This window comes from Lampetra fluviatilis, chromosome 5 (genome assembly GCF_964198595.1).
Source record: "Lampetra fluviatilis chromosome 5, kcLamFluv1.1, whole genome shotgun sequence".
In the NCBI taxonomy this organism is placed as follows: domain Eukaryota; kingdom Metazoa; phylum Chordata; class Hyperoartia; order Petromyzontiformes; family Petromyzontidae; genus Lampetra; species Lampetra fluviatilis.
The window spans coordinates 14,214,614-14,240,289 of record NC_136279.1 but is presented as its reverse complement, the minus strand read 5'-3'; the positions used below and the strand labels follow the sequence as shown (position 1 = coordinate 14,240,289).

The following is a 25,676-nucleotide window of genomic DNA, read 5'->3' as shown; positions in this document are numbered from 1 at the left end:
TCTTACAAGTTGCCAGTTACTCTGAACAAGTGTTGATGAAGCCTGCCAATGATTACCCTCAAATCCCCCTCGTGTAGCACAGCCTTGCACTACTTCTGAGTGGTACTTTCCTGTAAACAGTGGTTCTAATTAAGAATAAAACAAACCTGGTCATAATTACCACCCTGTTGTAGCCCACGCGCACAGTATGACCGTGGACGTTTTCATTTTCGTTGAGCCCACCATGGTCTAACTCTTAACAAAAAAAATTTGTCATCACGGCTGAATATAATAAAAACATCAGGGCAGAGTAAAATTGCTGTGCAGCCTGAAGTGGCCAAATATAAATGGGGCTATCCATGTGCACAAATATGCATTTACCATAAGGGGTGACTTGGAGCTTGAATCAAGGCTCTCATATATTTCTGGCTCAGTGCCCTACGGTGATTATTAAGAGTCTCGTCGGAAAGACACCCAGTCACAAATAAAGAACTCAGGCCGATGGCAGTGCTGCATGAGTTCCTCAACGCAGCCATTAGAAACCCCACGATGGATGCCTCATTTCCACGGCCAGTAGGAACTGTGATGGCTCTGTGCATGCACTGGGCTGGGCCCACTAGCCTGTGTTCCCATGGCAGCCCAACCTGGCCAAACTGATCCCATGGAAATTCAGCACCCTGGTCCCCTGGTTCTCTTAGCAACCCTTTGTCTATGCTTATAGCCAGACTGATGCTGGTATTGGTCATGCAGTCGATTCTTCAATGGAATTACAACCCCAAATGGTGAAAAGTCTTAAAATCACTGGGGGACAATTTTAAACTGCATGCTCCGTGCAGAGGTGGAGGAGTTGGTTGGGACATAGGGGAGGGGGCAAGCCCAAGGAACCTCGTGGCTCATGAAGCATGGGGGCATGGACCCAGGCCCTGGTGCTGTGTCTGGGCCAGCACAGACAGGCTCACATTAGTGATGGAAACGAGGTAACGTACACAATTAGCCCCATATCCTGAGATCTGAGGTGAGGGCTCATTGTTCGGACGTGGCCATTATGAGCCCCTCACTTTGCATCATCCCCTTCGGGGACCTTGTCTGCTGACTTCTTCTTGCTCAGGGTCTCCTGGAGGACGCTGAGCTCCTGATAGTGATCACGGGACTCACGCAGAGGATGCACCATTGTCTCTTCCATCTGTGGGAAGAGCTGCACACGCAGGCACATATGGACACGCACAGATCAACACGGGATGAATGGCCGTGCTGGTGATGTACAAGGAACCGCCTTAATAGTGTGGATGCTGACACTGTGGGGTGTATTAGAACAAACAAGAAAGGAATTTGATTTATTTGGAAGCAATACAAATGTAGATTTTTTTAGGAAACAAAAAAACTCTATTCAACACAATTTGAATTTAAGTATTGTTTAAAAGTGATCACATCTCAGTGTGTTTTACAGAAAAAGTGAGCATATTTATTTTACAGAGAGGCAGTTACAGGCAGATGAAAAATGGTAGGTATTGAGGCAAGATGTGGATAGTGGAAGGGAGTCTACAAGGTGGACGTCCACCGCAGAGATGAAGTGACAAGACAATGATAGTGACTGTGGGGAGGCCTTTATCCAGTAATGGATTGTTATTGATGATGATGCTGGTTTTACTGATTTCTATGGTGACGATGGTGGATAATGGTAGTAGTAATGATGATGAAGTTGGCAATGATTTTGGTTACACTGCTTCTACTGGTTACAGTGCTGCTGATGGTGAATGGTGATGATGATTGTGAAGTTGATGACAATGATGTTTGGAGGGCATTCATCATGCAAGGCACCTGGCTCACAGCTTCGAACAAGGGAATGAGGACAAATGACAGGAAGCCGATCTGGGCCGACGGCTTGGTGACCGTGTCGCGGTCCATGAACGCGGCGAACGGGAGGCCCTCCTGCTTCTCACGGTCACTCTGTTCACACCATCACCACCACCATCACTGTCACCAATATCATTACAATCGCCACTGTCTTTGCTGCCCTTACCATCACCATGATCATCACCACCATCAATACCATTTCCACAATCATATTTACCATCAACACTACCATGTTTACCACCATCAACATCATAACTATCATCAACACTAACACTACCACCATTAACACCTTTATAATGGTGATAGTGATGATGACAACGATGGCAGAGATGATGACACAATAATGTTGATAACGCTGATGACGATTGTGATGATGTATACCTGCATGAAGTACTCCTCCAGGAGGCAGTCAAGCCATGGCTCAGAAACCTCCATGGGCCGAACCTCGTTAGAGATGTCACAGCACTTAATGAGCATCATCTTCAGCTACTCTCACACGTGCACACAAAGACAAAGTTTCTTGTATAGCCTTTAACAGACTGTTGGGGCAAATGCTGTCTGCAAGTTAATTAATGACTACATGAATGAACGAGTGAGCTGCCTCACGACTTTCATGTGTTCCGGGTTGCCGAAGTCGAAGTCCTTGAGGTATTCCCTGAAGGAGGCGAGGATCTCCCCATGTCGCGCCATGTCCGTGGACAGAATCAGCTCAATCACGCCCTGACGGCAACACGGGGTCACACGGAGTTACATGGGGTGCACGGGGTTGCACGGGATCACTAATAACGGTATTTTAATCTTAATTTTGGAGTAACGGTATTTTATTCAACCAAATACATCCCACTGAGAAACCTAGATAGAGGGTGAGTCTTCACCTCAGCTGCATGACCTGGATTAAGGTCCCGACTGTGGATTCTCTTTTAATCTGACAATTAAATCTGGCAATTAAAACAATCTGGCTCTTTATCCCCATGTCCTTTCATCACAGCGCATTCACTACTCGGCACAAAGCTCCTTGGTCTGTTCTGTGACCTCTTAATGCCTTCATCACACTCAGGTCTCGTTTGCAGCAGAGACCATGGATCTTCATAGGAGGATGGCAACCCAAGAAGGTTGAAGAAAGGACCATATGCAATCCCCCAGTGGATTGAATGAACAATCGTGTGCAAGGCCCCAGTGGGTTGAATAAAGGCGTGCTGCTGGGCCCACCTGGCGGATATGTGTAAAGGCATGGTGCGTGACACCAGAAAGGATGTTGGTCTCGGGCGTGGACAGGATGTGGAAGGCCACGGCCGCGTGGTGGTTTTCAAGCGGCGAGACGTCGTTATAGCGCACGGCCAGCTCTGTGCGGGCGTTCACCTGGTACCTGGGCATGTATGCAAATGCACATTATACCGCAATCGACTGAATTAAAGATGTTCGTCTTTTTCTGATTACAACTCACAAACAAAGACTGAACTATACCCTAAGAATCTGAACAAAATCTATTTTCCAAAACGCGAGTTTGGTGTTTGAAAGGTGCTTAACCTGCCCGGGAGAGCAGGCAAGAGTATGAATCAAGTAATGGGTTGGATGTGACTGTTCACTCAAGACTCCGTTTGATAAATGGTTGAATAACATTTTTTAATTATTATCACACTCTGTTAATTTGAAAAATATTTGGTTTAATTGGCATCACACTACCGTTAATAGACTGAAACATGTTCATCATTCCACATTGAGCTCGAGAACCGAAACTTGGTAGGAGGGTGTTAGTCGTCTTACTACCACGGTCCATGACCACCGAAAGCCAGGGTTTTTTTTGTGAGCGTGGCAGACAGGACTGCCAGGCCACGGCGAGGGTGGGGCACATGCCCAGACCCATGTGCTAGTTAATCGTGGCTTAGGGGTGTATCAAAGCAGCAGGTGCCCCACCGTAATTACATCACGAGATAAGCCCTGTTCACTCCCAGAGCCGACCAATCAGCCTGTGATTTGCTCTACACATGCACAACCAACACGCGTGTGTATGATAAATAGGTGTGTACTGGCCAGTGGTAGTAAATGCCACTGTGGCCAACAAAAGGTCCCACGACGGGTGCTGGGAGACCCTGGAGCCCATCTCCATGTGTGGCCCCGAGTTAGTGGTGAACATTACACATTCCTATGGTGAGGGCCTGGATCCTCACAGCAACCACACTGCTGCTGATGGCTTTGTCTTTTGTGTACATGCACATATGAGATGTGTACAACGCGTGTACACATGTGAAAATGAAACGTGTAATTTACATGCATATATGAAATGGTGTGTGAATGTGTGCACGTGTATAAGAGGTATGTGCACACGCACGCGTTGTTGTATCCAGGGTGGTCCAGGTCGTGACATGCGGCCGCAATCATGAGGATCCCTAAATCCATCGCAGTGAAGATTTCCTACATTATCATCATCACCAACAACAACATCATCATCAACATTGTGAACATCATTATAACATCATGAACACATTCATCAATATTATTATCATCACCACCTTCTTCACCGACCATCATTATTACTACCACTGTCAGCATTACCATCACTATCATCAATTACCATCACAACCATCACAAGCTTGACCTCGGCGATCACCATCATCACCGCCATCAGAATTACCACGGGCACATGCAAGCACTAGGACATGTGCTCAGATCATCAGCAGCCTCACCTGCAGGTTGCAATGGTGGATGACGCCGTACATCATTTGAGTGACACAGAAGCAATGGCGGAAGTTGTGAAAGGGGTTGTTCCGGTAGTTCTCTTGCACTGCAAGCTGTGCCCCACACAGACACATCCCCGTATAGCCACACACACGTGCATCACAAGTTCACGAGCTTTGAGAGGGGCGACACAGTCATGTCCCCTCCGCTAACCCATAGGACACACGGAGGGAATGGAACAAGGAGCAGACAGCACTGCATCCCTCCCGTCCCAGACACAAGCCATTGGGCGCTATCGCTGCCTCTCACCAGCCATCGCTTGAGGGTGATGGGGTTGATGTTGAACTCAGAAACGAGGCCCAGGTCATGGAACATGTGCTCCAGGCAGCTCAGCATCTGCAAGGAAGGACATCATCAATGCCATCAACAATATCATCGACATGTTTATCATCACTGTCATAAACACGATTAAACCTCGCATACATCGGAATCTTTAGACTAAAGGAATCCGATGAGCTATGAAGCTCTTTTTCACAGACGTCCAACAGGACATCTGTGAAACTCGGAAATGTTACTTATTTTGAGCTTCTTTTCCTTCCCCTGCCACCCCCTCAAATTCTCTGTCAAACACCGTCCCCAATTAATCTGATTTCACCAGGTCGAAAATTAATCAAATCCCCTTATCGAGTTTCCAGTCACTCGTTGATTCCACGGCTCTATCTCCTACTTAGCGATTTTATTGACGGGGTGTATAGCTCTGAACGTAAGATTGCCCTTAATCACACACCTCACCAATGTCACAAACCATACATTTAGAGTTTTTGGGGCAAGATTGGTAATGGAATACATTTACAGTTCTGCTATCTCCCCAGTACGATCGGTGCACGTGCACTGGCACACGAGCATGTTGCTATAACTGCCTAAACAGAATTGCGGTACCCTTAATGGACCGACTTTCCCACTTCTTCTGTTAATTACCGAGCAACGTTAATTTAATGGATTGAATGTATCCTTTATTTAAATAGCAGATGAAACAAACACTTGAAACTGCATTTACTCATTTGCAAAGGCGACAACGAGAAGGGATGTACCTCGTTATGTTCCCATTGCCACACGTCAAATGTTGGCTGCTTGAGTGCGTGAATGGTCTCCTGCGACAGCATGTACTGATGGGGGTGCGGAGGAGAAGGGAAGGTCGACATAGAAACTCCCTTTATCCGTCCAGGATTCTCCGTCAAACGCCTTTCACTTTTTACAAGCATAAACCACACCTTTCCCACCCCCAATTGCTTTTCCATCAGCAGCTGTGTCATCCCTTAAAATTGTAGGTGAATAGGACGATGAGCTCAACTAAAAACGTCAACTCGCTTACAGCAGCCCAATAAAAAAAGTATTTTGCCAGTCTTATCCGAATTGTGCTGTCGATGTGATGCCATGAGACGGAGTGTCCTTTCAGGAGTTACACAGAATAGTGCAAAGCAGCGTGTTACAGAATCACACATCTACTTCCCAGACCCGGTCCAGTGATCTTTTTAAATGCACACTCCAGGGGGCACACTATTCACACAAAGACTGCTATTGCATCGCAGTCCAACCATTATATTAATTCCCAGAAGTGGAAATTCGGCAAATGAATTGCAAAAAAAACTGCAATATGGTGTTTATTTGTTTTCACTCATTGGTGACCAGGCTTTAGACCATCAACTCGCTTCACTTGAGAACCCGGTTTAATCATGGGTGGCTGAAACCTGCATATGAAGGGAGCATCTTACTGGTGCCGGCTCAGAGCTCTAACGTCTGAGACAGGCAGCCACTTCAACAACTGTACTATATTTACTGAAGCAATCTCCGAATGATTATATTGCATATTTTGTGTTGCAGTGACCACAGGGTTTGAGCTATTATTGCCATTTTGTCCAATAAAGTGAAAGATGTTCATTCTAGATTTAAAGCTTCCGTGACTGCAAGGATTCATACTCTTAGGTTTTTTCGGTAAAGTCACATAGGTAAAAAATAATACAAAATATAGAAAAAATATCTATATTATTATTTATATATTATTCTTTCTATTGTTTTTATTATTTCTTATATATTTTTACCTACGTGACTTCACCGAAAAAACCTAAGAGTATGAAAGACGTTCACTTAAAGGTGAATATATTTAGTGGTGGTAAGAGATTTTGCATCATAACAGCTCTGCCTGTCTCTCTAGGCTGGGTCTCAATCCTTGTCCCTTTGCAGTTATGTGGATCACGCACTATAAGAGGTAGATTGCTTAATTCAGAGTGAAAGACGGCTGTCTTTCAATATCCCTGGCATTAAAAACACAAATCATTGTACCGATGCCATGCTTTATGGTGACACAATGACATTGGAGGAACCAGTCAGGGATTTCGAAACAAAAGGGGAAATCCTTGGAATTAACTGAATATAAACACAAACGATGCAAAATATAATCATGTAACTTTTTCAAATTATGCAAAAATAAAAACAATTGTTGGAGGTGGACTTTGACAAAACCAAGCATTTACTTTTTAACCAAATAAAAAAAGGCACAGGGCCTACACAAGGGGCTTATGCAATTCCAAAAGCAACCATGCACAACACTGGCAAGCAACTATCTGAAGATATTGCTCATGTCAAATGATTCCAGAAGGTAGCATTTAGGGTAACTCTCAGCTGCGTTGTACGAGAAGAACAACACATTATTTAATGCCGCAGAGAATCTGGCCCAAGTGGCACTGTGGCTGATGCTCACTTGACTCACAATCGGAAGGTTAAAACAAAAACATTCTCTACCTCTCGCATACGTGCTGTGAATAAAAGCATTTGCCCATGGTGTCAAATATTTTGTGTCGAGTTTGTCTTAAATAGTTCATAAGAGCATGAATCTGACTCGTGTGAATTCTTTACAGATTAGTCCACTATATGGCAGATGATCACGTGATCACATATGGCACCGTTACAAAATTTGAAGAGTAGCGAGCTGTTAACAACCTGTTTTTGTCCTCTGTATAAGAACTTATCAAAAAATAAACCTGAAATATGGTGACTAAAGGAATCGAGGCATCATTCACAATATGCGGAATGGCTGCAGTCAGGACACAAGCATAATAGCTATGACAACTAAGTGGCTCACTTTGCGAGGTTGGATGACAAGTGAGTAAGAACGAGGTGCAATATCACCAGTCACGGAGATACGTGTGAGAACGGTACATCCGCTAACCCATAGCAATTCCACTTTCAAAAAAGTGCATGGCTGATAACGGATACCTGTGAATCAATTCTAGATTTGAAGCTTCGTGACTGCAAGGATTCATACTCTTAGTTCTTTCGGTAAAGTCACGTAGGTAAAAAATGAAATTAAAATTAATAAAAATAAAACAATAAAAATCACGACGTTTCGGAGGCAACACAAGCTTCCGTCTTCAGGTGAAACCGTCACAACAAAACTATATAAGGTACAGATATTTTGCTGTGACGGTTTCACCTGAAGACGGAAGCTTGTGTTGCCTCCGAAACGTCGTGATTTTTTTTTTATTAATTTTAATTTCATTTTTTACCTACGTGACTTTACCGAAAGAACTAAGAGTATGAACCTGTGAATCAGATTGGAACTCTGTTCGTCATACCACATCGGCCACGTTTTCACAGCAAGGAAATGCATGCGCCTTACATCATCACCACTGATGAAACATGGAGCCATAATTATAAGTGGGATAGAGAACACATGAGCACTGAATGGAAGTCCAAACCTGTATGAATGGTAATGAGAGCTCTTTAAGACATGCAGGGTCTGATCATGAACAGTTGCCGTTCAGGGCGAAAGACAAACTATTACCAGACCTTCTTACCGTCACTTATTGGATAATAAACTGAAGATTGACATTGGTCGCAAATGCCGAAGACAGTTGAGAGAGCGGCGTTTCACTGCCACAATGCACATCAGTACTCTGCACATGCAACGATGGAATTGTTGGAAAAGCTAAGTCCTAGAATATCTGGGAAACAACCCAGAATCCCATCTGTATGGACGTCTGAAAGAAGCTCTACGTTGAAGGTGGTTTTACAGCGACGAGGCCGTGAAAGCAGTGGTGCTGTAATGACCTGAGGAAGATGAAAATGATGACGTGCTGCTGCTGGCATTAGGAAGCATGCGGGTTTCTGGGGCAGATTTCAGTAGAGGGTGACCGCATGCAGCAATTCTGTCATGCTGATGCTAACAGAAGCAACTTTTATCAGTTTACTTATTTGAATACCCCAAATGCAAACATTATGAGAAGCATCACTGGGATGTTTATCCAATTTCTTTACGTGAGTGGATATATTTCTCTTTTCTATTTAAAGCTTTCGTGACTGCAGGGATTCATCTTCTTGGTTCTTTCGGTAAAGTCACGTAGAAGGGAAATAATAAAATAATAAAAATAAAACATAATTAAATACAATTGTCACGACGTTTCGGCCACAACGCAAGCAGCCGTCCTCAGGTGAAGCGTTAACCCTGCCTCCGACAGCCCTGTTCTTCACATGAGGAGGGCTGCTTGCGTTGTGGCCGAAACGTCGTGAGAATTGTATTCTACGTGACTTTACCGAGTGAACCAAGAAGATGGATATATGTCGTTGCCCAGTATCACGAAACCCCACACATGTTGGTGTGAAATGTAAAACTTTGCGCTAAACTGCCTGCCCCTAACCTACTTGATGCACTACCCCCTTGTCCAGGAACCTGCAAGGCAGGTTATCTAACAGACAACACGACTGCCCATCATGATGGTGATGCGTTAACCCTGCCTCCAAGCCACCGACTGGCTGGCTACGCACAGCGCAGGGGCGATGAGCTCACCTTGGGGTAGGCAGGCACATCTCTCCTCGGAGTTCTAGGTTTGTAATCCAAGCAAGCCATGGTCAGCGTGGGGTTAGACCTAGGGGTGAGTGTGTGTCAGTATGTGCGAGTTGGTGTGAGAGTGTGTGTGTGTGCATGTATAAACATGTGGGTATAAGAAACGGCGTGTGTGTGTGTGAGAGAGAGAGAAAGAAAGAGTGTTAGTGTGCGTGTGTGAGCGTGTAAGTGAAGGGGTGTGTAAGTATGAGAAACGGTGTGTGTGCGTGTAAATGTGTAAGCGTGCCGTGCGTGAGAAATGTTTGTGTGTGTGTGCGCGTATTGGTGTGTTGGTGAGTATGTGCATGTGTGCGCATGAGTTGCTGTGCCAGAGGGTGTTTGTGTGTGTGTCAGCTTGTGTGAAAGAGTTTGTGTGTGCACGCATGAGCACGGGTGTGTAAGAGAGAGGGTGTGTGTGTGAGAGAGAGGTGTGTATGCATGAGTGTACATGGCAGAGTGTATGTTTGCGAGAGTGTGAAAACTTGCATGCATGAGCATGTGTGTAAAACAAAGGGTGTGTGCATGTGTGTATGTATGAGTCGGGGAGATGTCGTGTGTGTGAGTGTGTGCGTGTCTGAGCGTGGATATGTAACACAGAAGCTGCTTGTGAGTGTGAGAGTGTGTAGGATTGTGTGGGTGGCATAAAAGTGTGCATGTATGAGAGACGGTGTGTATGTGTGGGTGAGCGTGTGCATGGAACGGTGTGTATGTGTGCAGCTGAGTGTAAGGGATGAGAGTGTGATTGGACGTGGATGAATGCATGTTGGGCACGTGTACGTGTGTGGATGAGTTTATGTGTGTGCGTGTGTGCGGATACAGGTGTTTATCTCTTGAATGCATGCACACACAGTTGCATTGTTGTCATTTGCATTGATGTACTTGTGTACGCGTGTGTGCATGTGTACTATTGCAAAACATATTCCATCCATATGCAGTAGAAACGTAAAAACAAAACACACAGACATGACATACAACACAAATTAAAGACACCACTGTGCCTTCATTATCACTTCAAAGTTATCGCATCTAAATGTAATCGTAGGAACATTGAGAATTCACATAGGTCTACGTACACACTGCATTTGAAAGCATATCAATGCAAGCGTAGGCTAATATCGCTCTTATTAGCACTAGGCTAGTGTTTCAAGTCAAATGAATGACTATGGATGAGTGTGATGAATGAATGAGCAGATGGAGCTTTTATCATTGAAATCAAAAACGGGTCCTGTTCTAGGTGGACCCAAAAATGCATACGCCAGGTGCAGCGAGACTGCCACGGCTCCTCTGGTCACTCATTACTGTGATTGATACGAGGCATGTAGGAACGAAGCACTCCCGCAGTGATAATCCCATGAATTGTCACAATTTAAGGTCCCCGATTCAAATGAAGAATTAATTTTTTTTCTTCTCATTTTTAACTCGTCTGTAATTTTTTCAGTTTTAGTTTTCTTCTCCGTCTCATTTTCTGCAGGATTTGTTCACTTAATTAGCCCAAATGTAAGATTCACAGACCACGTTTGTATCATTTACATCGCTCATGAAGGAACTATCGGTTCGTACGCACGTAATTCGATGAATACGTCACGAGTGTTGGAATCGAGTTTAGTCGGTGAACCAATTTATCGTTACAGGCCTAGGTATTCGCAATGTTTCCGTTGAAATACCTAAGCAAATTGGTTGTTTTGCGCCTCCAATATTTGATGTTCGGTACATAGTTACTCTTCATGTGTTAAATTCATGGCTTAACGACATGTTATTGCGATAGTAGCATCACACTGTACGTGTAAGAATGCATTGTTTACAATTCGTGTAAAATTTGTGCAACATATTAATTATTTAATTGTTACGCTTGTTTACCCAGTAAAGCCTCACTAAGTCTCAAGACTTTTTTTCAGGAGGATCCTGCAAAGTTTTTTGCGGGACGTTGGGTGCAATGTTGTTTTGTGTGATCCCAATTGAGTAAATCTGCAGGCAATTTTTCAGAATTGGGATGTTTTGGCACTACTAGTTACATTGCATGTTTTTAAAGCAATGGGTGGAAACCGGAGAAGATATTAACTCATCTTCTTGGTTCTTTCAGTAAAGTCACGTAGAAGGGAAGTAAGACAGCGTCTGACGCTGTCGCCTCGACAGACCTGGTTTCACCTGAGGACGGCTGCTTGCGTTGTGGCCGAAACGTCGTGAGAATTATTTTATTATGTTTTATTTTTATTATTTTATTACTTCCCTTCTACGTGACTTTACCGAAAGAACCAAGAAGATGAATCCCTGCAGTCACGAAAGCTTTAAATCGAAAGATATGAACTCATATAAACTCCACACAGAACAGCGGCCGAGTTAGGAATCGAACCCAGGCGCTTCTTGCACCCTGCCACCCTTATCTCAAACGATCTCCTGCTGTGACATTTAGGCTAATGCAGTGAGTAAAACTGAACAAACGAAACAAAAACAATACACGTTAACAACAAGACAAATACAGCATATTCTTCAATTGAATCGAGACCCTGAATTGGAATGATTCCTCACATTGATCGGGGTGAGTTTCTGTTAGCCGAGTAATGAGCACCACCACGTGTGTCGTTTGAGTGGACGCTGAGACTCCTGGTGAGGTTACTATTATATTTCCTGTGCACAAATCACACAATCCCAATCATGCAGTTAGCGTCGTCCGCACAGAGCGAAGCATTTGAATCTCACCAGTTGCATTGCACTATTATTCAGGTCATGAAATGAAAGGGAGAAATATCCGCCGTCAGCTCTCTCAGCAATCACATCTCGTTGGACGACGCCACGGAACCACTTGAATAGGCCTCCCTTTCACTAGCCCAGGTATCTGGGCCAGGCAGATTTAATTGACTAAATAGATGTATTTGACGTTATGTGCTGTAATCAGTGGCTAAGTTGACACTTTCCAGAGGAGGTAGGCTAGAAGAGAGTGGACACGAGAGATAGACTCGGGGAGAGGAGACATTGAGGTGGTAGCAGTGGAAATGGGATTGACGAGAGTGAGGGAAGGGAGAGATGTGTGTGCAGTGTCCTCGTGTGAACTCATGTGATGCTCTGTGACCTATCATAACCCCGAGTAACCTCGTTTGACCCTGTGTGTCTGGCACCTGTCGGGGCAGTTCATCATCTTGTCCTTGAGCGCTCGGATGTCGTTTTTGCATTTGTCAATTTCCACGAGCTTCAGGCCCTCAGCTGCGTGCACATACATACACACATACACAGACATACATACACACACACAGAGACAGCGAGACAGGATTTCCATTAAAGACAACACAGGCTAAGTAGCAAACGCCAGTTTCAGCAACAGAGTTTACAACTCTTTCTCTGGGCACTGATGACCCTCCCATTATATATGTACTAGATGGACATTCCTCAAGTACAGCTTTGGAATGAAGATTGATTTAAGTGGTCAAAAGGGATGATCACTAGTATTGGGGTGAGATGATATCCTTGTCGCATCCCAAGGGGAACCGAAAATGCTGATTCCTGGCCTTTGCGGGTTTACCCGGGCCTGTCCACCATTTTGAAGGCCCTGAATGAAAATAAATAGATGGTCAGGAATCCCAAATATACAAAATAAAACAAACCAAAGTCTGTTCTCTTAACCCTATAATTGGCATTGACGAGGGAAATAAAACAAAGGTGTAGGTTGTGTTGAAATTATCGACACCTCTGCTGTAGCAGACAGACACACAGACGTCTATATTCTTAGGTTTTTTTCGGTAAAGTCACAGCTATCGTGCGGTGACGGTTCCACCTGAAGACGGAAGCTTGTGTTGCCTCCGAAACGTCGTGATTTTTATTTTATTTTTATGAATTTTAATTTTTTACCTACGTGACTTTACCGAAAAAACCTAAGAATATGAATCCTTGCAGTCACGAAAGCTTCAAATCTAGAATTCATACACAGACGTCTGTTGACATCATACACACACATGCCGACATGCTCACACATGCTAACAAAGACATGCTGACACATACACACACACTGACACAACACACACACACACAAGCTGGTCATTTGTAATGCTTTGATGCTGCTGTTGTATAGCGGACCGACTCGTCCTTGAAAAAGAGCTGAGTAGGTCAATGGGCTTTATTCGGGAAATAAACTTCTGAACGATAACAAAGATAAAGATCTCCGTATAGCCTTAACAGACTGTTGGGGCAAGTGCTGTTCGCGAGCACTTATAAAAGGCACGGCACACGAGGGGGTGGGTGGCCACACCACGCCCGGCCGCCTTTGTATCCCTAGTGGCGATATTTACGCACTGCACCAGGTATTTATTTGAGGATTAGTCGACATAAGGGAGGCCCAGGACCGGTTCAGATAATTTTCACAGGTGTTGGCTGTGAGCCGGGAATCGCCGGGTTCGTAGTGCAGTGCGCTAACCACTACACCACCGCTCCCCAAAGCAGCAAAGACAAAGATCCCCCCCCCCGTATAGCCTTAACAAACTGTTGGGGCAAGTGCATGGTGCTGGCCACCCACCCCCTTGTGTGCTGTGCCAGGCCTCCATAGGTGGTCTCGAATAGCACTTGCCCCCACAACAACAAAGACACCACCACACACGCTGTCGTACAACATCGAGATGTTCCTCACCGTCGAGGCGTTTCTCTAGCATGGCAATTCGGCTGGAGAACTCCGTTCTTTGCTCCTGAATACGGAACGCGCTGGGGACACAGTGATAGTCGGGGTCAGGGTGACAGTCAGTATGATGGTAATGGTGAACACCGAGGTGACAGTTTAGATTAACTTTAGTTTTGAGATTAGGACACACACTTGTCTTGTCAATATAATATGGCTGCTTGCAGCTGTGGTTAAGAGATTCCAAGTTGTGGAGGAGGTGGCTGAGTGGCTCAGGGGTCAAGAGCACTGACCTCCTGGGTTCCAGTCTGGGGTTCAGCCACCTGTCATTAAACCCCAGTGTTAATGTAGTCAGCATTATTTGTGCATTAGCCATAGTCTTAGTCTAGTCAATGATACCCTATGGTGTTTTAGTCAAGTGTGTGAATTCAACATCCAATATCAAGTTATTTTGTTTTGGTCTTGTAATGCTCCAGTCACTTTTCAAAGACGTATGGAGCTTGTTTTACAGGGTTTACAAACGGTGCAATATAAAATGTATATCCATTTTGGTAGTCGAATTGAGGAGCAATTTGCGTAGCCATTTTTAGTATTTGCACGCCAACATCCAGCTAATTTTAAATGTCTCCTACAATGATTCATCCTGTCCAAAGACACTTGTGAATAACACAACAGAATAGACAGAGATAATATGGTCGTCATTATAATCATGATGTTAACAACACAGTGATACGAGATGAGGATAGTAAACTTTTTAAGTGTTTAGCAAGAGACTTAAAGCAACTTAAAATTTTCGGCTGACGCTCCCTGCCCCTTGGGTGAAAGCAATCAACCACTGGGCCATAATTGTTGCTAGGCCAAAATTCAAACCGTTGGTTGCCTGATCTTTATAGCTATAAGCAAATACTCAACTACTTTAGTGCCAAATTACAACTTTCTAGTCCATCTAGAACATCATTAGCATTTAAAGCAGTCACTCACTTAATCACAATCGTCTATATGTTATTGATGTAATGCAAGTACTCACACACACTGCCTACCTGGCAATCTGCTCTGCCATCTGGGAGAGACAGTCTCTTAGAATGGTGTCCCTCTCTGTAACGGCCAAGGAGAGCGAGGCGTCTTTAGAGTAATGCATAGATAGGTACGCATCCTGACAAGATACCATCGGTCAAGCGGTGTAACGCTGTGCAATCGGGCAACGTGAGGGGAGCAGCTGAACGCTGCCCATTTACCCGCGTAGGAACCTTGTTTTTCCGTGTGCATGCCTAGGAGTATGTAGGTGTGTCTTTTGCATATATATGAGTGCAAATGTTCATGGATACAGCGTATGTGTATATTTGTGTGCCTACAGCACTTATCCCAAGGGTCTAGAAGGCTATATGGTAAATCCAGTAAACCTAATGAAAGGCAGACTCAGGAAAGCCTCATGCTATTTCACTGAGAGACAACCACACATTGTGAAGATCCAAATCTGTGCATGTGCTTGGGTGTGGGGAGTGGTTGCGTAGCGGTTAACACGCTGCGTTACAAACCTAGCAACCCGAGTTCAATTCCTGCTCACGGCCAACACCAGTGACGGCTATCTGAACCAGTCCTGGGCCTCCCCTATGTCGACTCAGTTTCAAATGAGTACCTGGTGCGGCGTGTAATCATTGCCACTGGAGGGACAAAAGCAGTGATGGCCACCCACCCCATTTTGTACCGTGCCAGCCTTGCATAGGTGCTCGCTAACAGCACTTGCCCCAAAAAGTCAGTTAAGGCTATAAGGGGGATTTGTCTTGTGTTCGGGTGTACGCTGAGCTCACGTGAGAGTTGCGGTGTTCCTACTTGAATGATCTTGTACGGAGTGCTGCAACCCACACACACGGAAAAGACTCACCACAAACCAGTCACTACCAATCATCAACAGCAAGTCAAAGCGCCCCCCAGCTCCAACCTCCAACGAGAAAGGGGTGACATTGTTTGCAGTCCTAAGGCAGTGGTAGGTAGAAAATCCACATTCTTATGGCAGGTGTCGGTCACTACATAAGACAACTAATTTTGACTCTCTACAAAGTGGTATATATTTAACCGACCCCAGTGTGATGATGGAAAAGTGTTGACTGTTGACCAAGATTTGAATGCAAGGCATTCTGATCGCCAATTGAGTGCTCGGAGCACAGTGCCACTTGGCCGCTTAGCAACACCACATGAGAGTACGGCCTTCGAAGGGGATTACGACGATATATATATTTTATCTTATTCCACTCGTGCATCTGGTGTCATGGAACAGATTGTCCATTTAGAACTCTCACAGGATGGTTCATCATCCTGCATTAGAGAACTGCCCACGAATAACGATTTCACAGAGCTATTTCTGAAGTCCCTTCAAGTGACTTTTCTTAATCCACACATTATTCCAAACAGGCAGTCAACCCAACATTAAATTAGTATTCTAAAGGCTGTAATTTAGACAGATTCTGCGATTAACGGTATTTAATTTGTAGGTGTTCTGTGCAGGCTTTGCCGACCAGGCTGAGACTCTAAGCTTGCCCGACTCGAGAACCTGGTGTAATCTCTGGTGGCTGAAACCCAGACTCGAACCCAGGAACTCGGTGGTGCTGGTGCGGTGCTGGTGCAGTGCTGGTGGTGGTGCTGGTGGTGCTGGTGGTGGTGCTGGTGCTGGTGGTGCTGGTGGTGGTGCTGGTGGTGGTGGTGGTGCTGGTGGTGGTGCTGGTGCTGGTGGTGGTGTTGCTGGTGGTGGTGCTGGTGGTGGTGCTGGTGGTGGTGCTGGTGGTGCTGGTGGTGGTGCTGGTGGTGGTGCTGGTGGTGGTGGTGGTGGTGCTGGTGGTGGTGCTGGTGCTGGTGGTGGTGGTGGTGCTGGTGGTGGTGCTGGTGGTGGTGCTGGTGGTGCTGGTGGTGGTGCTGGTGGTGCTGGTGGTGGTGGTGCTGGTGGTGGTGCTGGTGGTGCTGGTGGTGGTGCTGGTGGTGGTGGTGCTGGTGGTGGCGCTGGTGGTGGTGGTGCTGGTGGTGGCGCTGGTGGTGGTGGTGGTGCTGGTGGTGCTGGTGGTGGTGGTGCTGCTGGTGGTGCTGGTGGTGGTGGTGCTGGTGGTGCTGGTGGTGCTGCTGGTGGTGCTGGTGGTGGTGGTGCTGGTGGTGGTGGTGGTGCTGGTGGTGCTGGTGGTGGTGCTGGTGGTGGTGGTGCTGCTGGTGCTAGTGGTGGTGGTTGGTGCTGGTGGTGCTGGTGGTGGTGCTGGTGGTGCTGTTGCTGGTGGTGCTGGTGGTGGTGGTGCTGGTGGTGGTGGTGGTGCTGGTGGTGGTGCTGGTGCTGGTGCAGTGCTGTAACCCCTGAGCTGCCCGGCCATTTCTTTTAAGAAAGTGAACAAATTCAGCAGTAATCATATTCCGATGTTTTTATTTAAAGCTTTCGTGACTGCAGGGATTCATATTCTTGGTTCTTTCGGTAAAGTCACGTAAAAGGGAAATGACAAAATAATACAAATATAAAACAATAACAAAAAATTCTCACGAAGTTTCGACTGCAACACGAGCAATCAACATCAGGTGTGAAATCCACAGCAATCATTTTTTTTTAAATATTTTTATTATTTTGTTATTTCCCTTCTACGTGACTTTACCGAAAGAACCAAGAATATATATATTCCGATGTGCTATTATTGTAGCAAAAGTGGAAGTGTCAAGGTATGGGTTTGGTTCATGGCCATGATGTACAGCATCAATGGGTAAATGGTAACCACATCTGACCTGCGTTAACCCCTGGGATCAACTCAATCTAAAATAATTGCCTTGTGTGGAGTGGTCACTATCAGCACTGGGTTTGAAACAAGCTTCGCATGGCGCTGGCTACACCAGTCCACAGAGTGTGTCATGTCCACCTCAACAGATGCTCACTAACACATACCTTACTAACACCGCATTGACTAGAGGCATGGACACGTGATATCTTTGTATTGTGACCCTCATAATCTTAGTTTTGTTTTTTGGGCTGGGGGTGGGTGTGGAGACCAGTGGTTGTGATAGGTGGACTGCTGCCCCGAGCAAAAATGTTGAATGAGATGTGTGGGGGTGTGTTTTATGGAGGGGGCACAGCTGGTGCATCTGACAGTCATCGAAGTCAATCAACCGATGACACCGTGGTCTGTCCCGTGACCTCCTGTGATCAAGCCTTCGACACCTCACGTACACCTGGCCGGGCACGGGCAACGTGGTGACGCCACTTTCACTTCGTGGCGAATGGCGGGTGTTGTTGTTTGTGGAGCATGTGTGTGTGTGCATGTGTGTTTCGTGGTTTTTGTGTATGGTGTGTGTGTGTTTACATGTGTCACACCTGTGGGTGTTGCAAGGCATGCCGGGATCCAAGGAAACAGTGGCTCCATTTGAGTCAATGAGAGAGATAGGGGTGCATCTGATCGCACACAACAAACACCACAGCCTGAATTACACACATCCACACACCGCACACAATAGACTAAATTACACACCCACAGCACATACATCCACGCCATGACATTGTGTACACCAGACCACACATTACTCAACTCTCACACAACAACAAAGACACACACACACAATACCACATACACCGCACCAGTAACCATTACACACCTACACCACAACTCGTCACAAAAAAACACCACCAAACACGCACGCTCCCACATTTAAGATTTACACGCCACTGAGCCGATCACCATCGGTTGTTCGACTCCCACTTGAGTGAGCCAGTAATTCATTTCCATGGGACATTCTTAACATTGTACACTTCATTCTATAAAATTATAGAACCATGTGTTATAAAGCACATCTTCTTGGTTCTTTCAGTAAAGTCACGTAGAAGGGAAATAATCAAATAAAAAAAATATAACATAATAAAATAATTCTCACGTCGTGAATTTATTATTATGTTATTATTTTGATTATTTGATTATTTCCCTTCTACGTGACTTTACCGAAAGAACCAAGAAGATGAATCCCTGCAGTCACGAAAGCTTTGAATCGGAATATAAAGCACATGTTAAACATCCTGTGACATCACCACGCTCCTCCTCTGTGTAGGTAGCCATTGCGAGGCATCTGTGCTCACAGCCCACAGATAATTATAACCCTCCCTAGATGTCCACACGCACCCAGGAGAGCCAGGTCACCCTTGCGAAATGGGATAATGAATCTCTAAGGGATATCGCCGGGAAAATAGAGACAGGAAGTGGAAGCAAAGTGTCCTTCACACCCAGACAAGGGACCCGCAAATGAGCTGCACCAGCTCAAAGTAGCGGTGGTTATGTGCATTGTATGTATGTAGGACTTCTTTCGCACCGTACGTAGCCAACCGTGCTCATAGGAGTTGCGGGGGAAGGACAACAAACTAAACACAAAATGCAGTTTTAAAGATATGGAGTTATCAAACTCATTAACGCATTAACACGTGGTCATTTATAAGAGCAATGTGTTCTGAGCTACTTATCTGCGTACGTGTTAGTGTTTGTGCTTGCATGTGTGTGATCCTTTATCTAAGTATTTGTATTTATAATTGTTTACAATGTATGTTAACTCATGATCATATGCATTTTTGTACACGTTATATTTTTATCCAGAAATGTTGGCGAGGAACGCAACCCCTAATTTGACCATTATGTCTGTGGGATTTTCTAGTTCGCTCTAAGTAATTTTTAATTAAGTAGACATTTCCCAGGAACGCATCCCTTATATAGAAACATTTCCCATTGCGGAGATCCTGTATATATGACATCAGGTGTTAAATAGGTGCTTGCTTCAGCAATTTCCCCAACAGTTTTTTTAAATAAAGGCTATGGTGAGGATATTTGCTCTTTGTATGGACATGTAGCAGTGCGTATGTATTTGTATATGTATATGCATGTGTCTGTGTGTATTTGTGTGTGTATTTATGAATATCTTTGTGTGACTGTGTCAAAACCCCCCAAACAACCCCCACTTCCTTGCGTTGCCAGAAAGTAAAAACTGTCGTGTGTGGTGATCAATGTTAGTCAGCTGGAGGAAGTTCGTCAAGAACACTCGCATTCTACCCGACAGCCTCCTCCACCCCAGTTCTAGTTCCGTATTGCTCACCACAACCTACCCCATACCTAGGTTCCGCCCTCACCTTCCCTCGTGCTTTACCGTGCTGGCTGAACTCCAGTTTCAGAGCAGAGTTTGTCAATGTTCTAAGTTGTGCTCCGAAGCCTGAACGAAGCTGGGGTCAAATGATTCAGGATCGAGCAGGAGCTGAGGTCACTGGAGCACTCTGGAGCCTGGACCCAGAGTTGAGGTTCCAAAGCAGCTCCACTAACTCCTACCTTCACTGTTATAGATATTTATTTTACAAAAAACTGACTTCTCCCATTTAAGTTATTGATTGTAAAACGTATTGCAAAAACCCTGATTTATTCTACAATATTGTATTTTTCAGTTGTGTCTTCTTCCAAAAATCACACTTTTCACTACACTTGTAAAATACTTTTCACTTGCTCAGGTTTATCTTGCAAACATATTGTATCGCAATAGATTGATTGAGAATTACAGGACCGATAAATCGATTCAGGGTCGATGAGTGGAAGGGTGGTGGTGGTGGGGGAGCCGGACCGGTTGATTCCCGCTGAGTCGCAGACCAGGTCATTGAGATGTGCAGTGGAGCAGCGACAGCCGAACACCACCTGCACACACACAGCAATAACGTCTCTCCTCACCATTGCCCTGCACATTTCTTAAATAATCTCACGGCACATTACTGAACCCTGACAAAGGACAGTGTAGCGATGTGAACAGTTTGACTTGGAACGTGACGCAAGAAGAGATTTAAAAAAATGCCTTTCCAATAAATTAAAAAGTACCTCAATTTTAATCCAGTACAAATTACATTGTTACATTCTGCACTTGCCTGACAAGTGTTAAACATGTCACGCGGAGTGCTGATTCAATTAGAGAGCTCCCTACATCATGTGGTTCTCTAAGCCACGTGGGACACGATAATAACCGACATACTGAAAAGTGGAGATTACATCACCATAACGTCTGTGCCAGTCGAGTGCACTTTAAAGCCATCTGATTTTCCGAAGGCTCATTGGCAGCAGGTAATGGGATTGATCAGTGACCGCTTGGAAACCCTTGTAAACGATAAGTTGCATGACAAGGGAGTTTCCAGGTGAAATATTTAAATCACTAAATATGCAAGGTGTTATCATGGGTTCATTAACTGAAATGACTGGCAGATGCATCACCGTGCCACCTTTCCCATATTTTAGCCACCTGGAGCTCTAATAATTATTTTAAGTGTCACTATTCTGCATCCCATTGTTGCTGATGGGTAGATGCTTCCAACTGCCCTGTGTCCCTTAAGTGTCCCTTGCATAACAGCTGATCTTGACACCACTGGTACCAAGTGTCAGTAAGTCCACAGCAGGTTTAGCCTCCTCTATCCAGCTATTCTAAATTGAAGTGCTCTCGCGGGGCATGTTTGGCAAGCATCAGGTATGTGCTGCGTGTAACGATTTGTTTGCATTTGAACTCGGAAAGTAGCACTGTGTTGGGTTCGCTAGGACCGGAGTTTGGTAACCCTTGACGCAGCTCTGTAGTGTGACCTTGCTTAACGTGGTGGGGGCACACACAGAACCTCAAGGCGGGGTGAAGGGGACGCACGACAACGTGAACGCAAAATAAACTGGAAACAAATGTCGAACGCCAAAGAGAACGAGCAACGGTACAATCTGCTTGTCGATCGTGCATTCTCATCTGGCGTTGGTCCAACGGTTCCAACCACAATCCCAACGTTGGTCCAACATTAGCATGTTCACTGGGCATGTGGAAAGTCTGCGAGGCCCAACATTATATTGTGATATTATTTGCATTTTGCCCATTATTTTGATTAGATTATAAGAAGTTATAAAATGATAATTGGTTTTTTACCCTTCTATCTGGCAACAAAACTGACACCTTTTTACAAGGAGTCATGTTTGCATAGACCACAATACCTGCAGTCATAATGCAAACAAAAAACATAACTCTGATAATGTGCACATTATCAGAGTTATGTTTTTTGTTTGCATTATTTTGGTCTATGTGGTCGATGCAAACATGACTCCTTGTAAAAAGGTGTCAGTTTTGTTGCCAGATAGAAGGGTAAAAAAACAATTATCATATTTTTACTGGCAAATGAGGTTCCAATGGTGTAAAGTTATAAAATGGCTGAACCTTCAGCAGGTGAGGCTCAGCACCCTCCAGCCAACATCCTCTCACACTACCCCAGCTAAAATTGAACGTTCAGCCAACGTTGGTCCAGCGCTTAGAACCACATTCCCAACGTTGGTTCAACGTTGCCATGTCCACTGGGACGAGGCTGCCCCGAGCGTAAGGGAACATGATAATCCGCGAGCTCTCTCTGTGGGTCTTCATCATCGCCACGCACACCAGGATGGGCCAGTGTGTACTGCGGAGTGCGCAATTAACGGGACCCATTGTCCATATTGAACCCCGTCTCAGTAAATTAATTGGCGTCCCGGGTCCAATTATACGTCTCGTGACCCATTGCGACCTTTCTCGCGTGATCCGCTCACCCCCCCTCCCGTCCCCACCTGCAGCCCCCCCCCCCCGTCCTGGGTGCTCGGCGTCTTGGGAAATGTGACATAACATTTTGAACACACCTGTGTGTGTCCCCTCCCCTGCTCGCTGTCTTTTCTAACGAGTTGTGCCTATTTATAGGCCGTGTGTGAACGCGTTCGTATTGTGTTTTTTTTCCTGCACACGTATCGGGGGGCTGTTACTAAAATAAATACCAAAAAGTGTAACGTTTTTTTTTTGCATTAACGATAACCGCATGAAAAAAAAACACCCGGTGAAAACCGGTTCGCGGTTTTCCACGAAAACATTTTAAACCTGCGAGGAATGAAGGGAGCTGACGTGGGACTCGTCTACTGGTGAGCGCACCTTGACTTGCCATCCAAGAGGGAGCAAGTTGGGTTCTATCTCCCGGCGCGGCAGTTAAAGCAATGGGGCAAGCTTCTTCAACCCCTCCGTCCACCCCGCCTCTGTCCACCCAGCGATATAAACGGGTTCACCACGATCGTGTGGTGGGGTAAAGTGTGGGTACGCCCACCTCTGCCAATACGTAAGGCCAGCGTGGAAGAATGGAGCAAATTAACGCCCCTGGAACTCACCTCTAGTGCAGCGGTGGGGAACCTTTTTTCTGCCAAGGGCCATTTGGATATTTATAACATCATTCGCCGGCCATACAAAATAATCAACTTAAAGATTAGCCCGTTATATTTGGTCAAACATTTAATTAACTCACCCCTAATGTGATGGCTGGAACTGCTTCTCTTTGGCGAGGCGTGTGATGTTAGCCGGTATTGATGATGTTGCTGCTACTCGCAACTGCTTTTCCAGGTTTGTTCCAAGATTTATTGAATTTCGAGTCCCGCCTGCAGTTGCCTTGACAGGGCCACACCAAATGCCTCGGCAGGGCCACACCAAATGATTTCGCAGGCCTCATGCGGCCCGTGGGCCGGACGTTCCCCACCCCTAGTGGACGCCCCATCCGCCAGCAGTGGCCTGAGCGGGCACTTGCAGGGTTGCACCTTTACCTTTTAACTGAGAAGGGAGGGCAAGTGGATCACGCGGTGATTTAGGTCGCCTTGCCGCGTGCACGTTCGTGCGTGCCCGTGCTAAGATTCCACTCGGAACGGCTCCTGACTTTTCCGACCCGGTAAACTACCGGTTACCCCTTATCTCGACACAACAACAACAACCACCGCCATTCAACAACAACAATAACCGGTATCTTTACGCACAAAGATCCCCCGCGTATAGCCTGAACAGACTGTTGGGGCAAGTGCTGTTAGCGAGCACCTATGAATACCGGCACGGCACACGAGGGGGTGGGTGGCCAACACGACGCCAACACCACGCCCGGCCGCCTTTGTCTTCCCAGTGGTGATGTTTACACCCCACACCAGCTGCTCATTTGAGGCTGAGTCCACCTAGGGGAGGCCCATGACCAGTTCAGATAATCGTCACAAGCGTTGACCGCGAGTGGAAATCGAACTCGGTTCGCCGGGTTCGTAGCGCAACGCGCTAACCGCTACACCACCGCTCCCCGCTAAACGAATACGCACGCACACGTTTACAAACTAGACTATTTTTTATTTTCCCAAGTAAGGTCCGCAGCTCTTTTTCAAAAGCGACCTGGCCACAAACGGGAGCTCGACGAAGTGGCTTATCGCGTGCAAATGTAACAGCAGCCAAATGCTCGAAACGCGTGTTGATAAATGTGGAGTGAATTCCCGCACGCGACCACGGGGAGAGAGAGACACCGCAAACTCCAAATACATAGCAGCATGCGTCAGGGTCGGGATCGAACCCACGACCTCCTGTGTAACAGGCGAGGTAGTTAACATCTCCTAGTCACCGTGATGATAATGAGAGAGAGAGAGAGACACCGCAAACTCCAAATACACAGCAGCAGGCGTCAGGGTCGGGATCGAACCGACGCCCTCCTGTGTAACAGGCGAGGTAGTTAACATCTCGCCACGAGTGCATGCGTCTATTCGCACACTTCACACACCTGCGCACTCCTGTATATATCTGAAAAGATCCCCCGTACAGCCGGCAACATCACGCGAGGTATTTGGGTCGTCAACACCACGCCCGACCGCCTTTGTCTCCCCAATGCAGATGTTTACACGCACCGCACCAAGTATTACATTAAGTCCACAATAGAAGTTTTTTTGGGGTTAGATCGCGTAAATATATAAATGTGTAATTCAAACCCGCCACCAGCCGACACAGCCAACTAGTAAGAGTTGTCACGTTAACAGAACGTGGCCAATTCGTCACTAGTACAGCACACCGGCGTGTTGGAGAGCCAAGCCACAACATTTACAATCTGTATATTTACCCGATCTAACCCATACAACCTCTATTATGGATGATATTGGTCGCGAAAGCCTAAAACGTGTTAAACTACTAAATTAAAACTGGGTGAAACTAGTAGAGACCCAGGACTGGTTCAGATATTCGTCATCGATGTTGTCCGTGAGCGGGAATGGAACTAAGGTGACCGGGTCCATAGCCCTGACCACTGCGCCACCGCTCCCTATACCTACACACACCTGTACAAGTACACCTGTACAAGTACACCTGTACAAGCACACCTGTGCACCCCCGTACCTGCTGCACGCGCCCGTCCAGGTCCAGGTAAATGGAGCGCGTGCCGAGCGCGGAGCTTCCGCTGCCCATCGTCTCCCCAAATCCACGGAAGGGCAGCACGGTGAGAGCAGCACGAGGAGCACGAGGAAGGGCAGCACAGGGGAGAGCAGCACGGGGAAGGGCAGAACGAGGAGCACGGGGAAGGGCAACACGGGGGAAGGGCAGCACGAGCACGAGGAAGGGCAGCACAGGGGAGAGCAGCACGGGGGAAGGGCAGCACAGGGGAGAGCAGCACGGGGAAGGGCAGCACGAGGAAGGGCAGCACAGGGGAGAGCAGCACGGGGAAGGGCAGCACGAGGAGCACGGGGAAGGGCAGCACGGGGGAAGGGCAGCACGAGGAGCACGAGGAAGGGCAGCACAGGGGAGAGCAGCACGGGGAAGTGCAGCACGGGGAGCCCGGGGAAGGGCAGCACGGGGGGGAGAGCAGCAGCAGCACGAGAGGCACTGGAGGGTGCAGCGCACGAGTTTGAAGCGAGC

General features: G+C 46.3%; 1 protein-coding gene across 4 annotated transcripts; it reads right to left on the bottom strand.

Annotated features, from left to right (window-relative positions):
* Positions 1-985: 985 nt before the first annotated feature.
* On the bottom strand, positions 986-25,673 carry PDE9A (phosphodiesterase 9A). Of its 4 annotated transcripts, XM_078856861.1 has the most exons (18): positions 25,161-25,673; positions 20,583-20,653; positions 18,316-18,393; positions 15,794-15,837; positions 15,026-15,080; positions 14,001-14,071; positions 12,502-12,586; positions 11,915-12,013; positions 9,353-9,431; positions 5,601-5,675; positions 4,819-4,905; positions 4,518-4,622; positions 4,163-4,245; positions 3,043-3,199; positions 2,440-2,553; positions 2,215-2,319; positions 1,798-1,926; positions 986-1,174 (listed from the first exon to the last, which is right to left on the bottom strand). In XM_078856861.1, the coding sequence occupies exons 1-18, from the start codon at positions 25,227-25,229 to the stop codon at positions 1,034-1,036; spliced, it is 1,647 nt and encodes a 548-aa protein (XP_078712987.1). In that variant the 5' UTR covers positions 25,230-25,673; the 3' UTR covers positions 986-1,033. The 4 variants fall into 4 exon arrangements, with proteins under 4 accessions (XP_078712987.1, XP_078712984.1, XP_078712986.1 ...); XM_078856858.1 differs by lacking the exon at positions 11,915-12,013 and having other exon boundaries at positions 18,316-18,420; XM_078856860.1 differs by lacking the exon at positions 11,915-12,013 and having other exon boundaries at positions 9,353-9,386; positions 18,316-18,420.
* Between the last annotated feature and the right edge of the window lie 3 nt (positions 25,674-25,676).

Coding starts and splice junctions, on each gene's coding strand:
- PDE9A (XM_078856861.1), bottom strand. CDS start 25,229: ATGGGCAGCGGAAGCTCCGCGCTCGGCACGCGCTCCATTTACCTGGAC. Junction 20,654..25,160: donor TGGACGGGCGCGTGCAGCAG/GTACGGGGGTGC, acceptor GTGTGTGTGCAG/GTGGTGTTCGGCTGTCGCTG. Junction 2,320..2,439: donor ACCCGGAACACATGAAAGTC/GTGAGGCAGCTC, acceptor GTGTGAGAGTAG/CTGAAGATGATGCTCATTAA.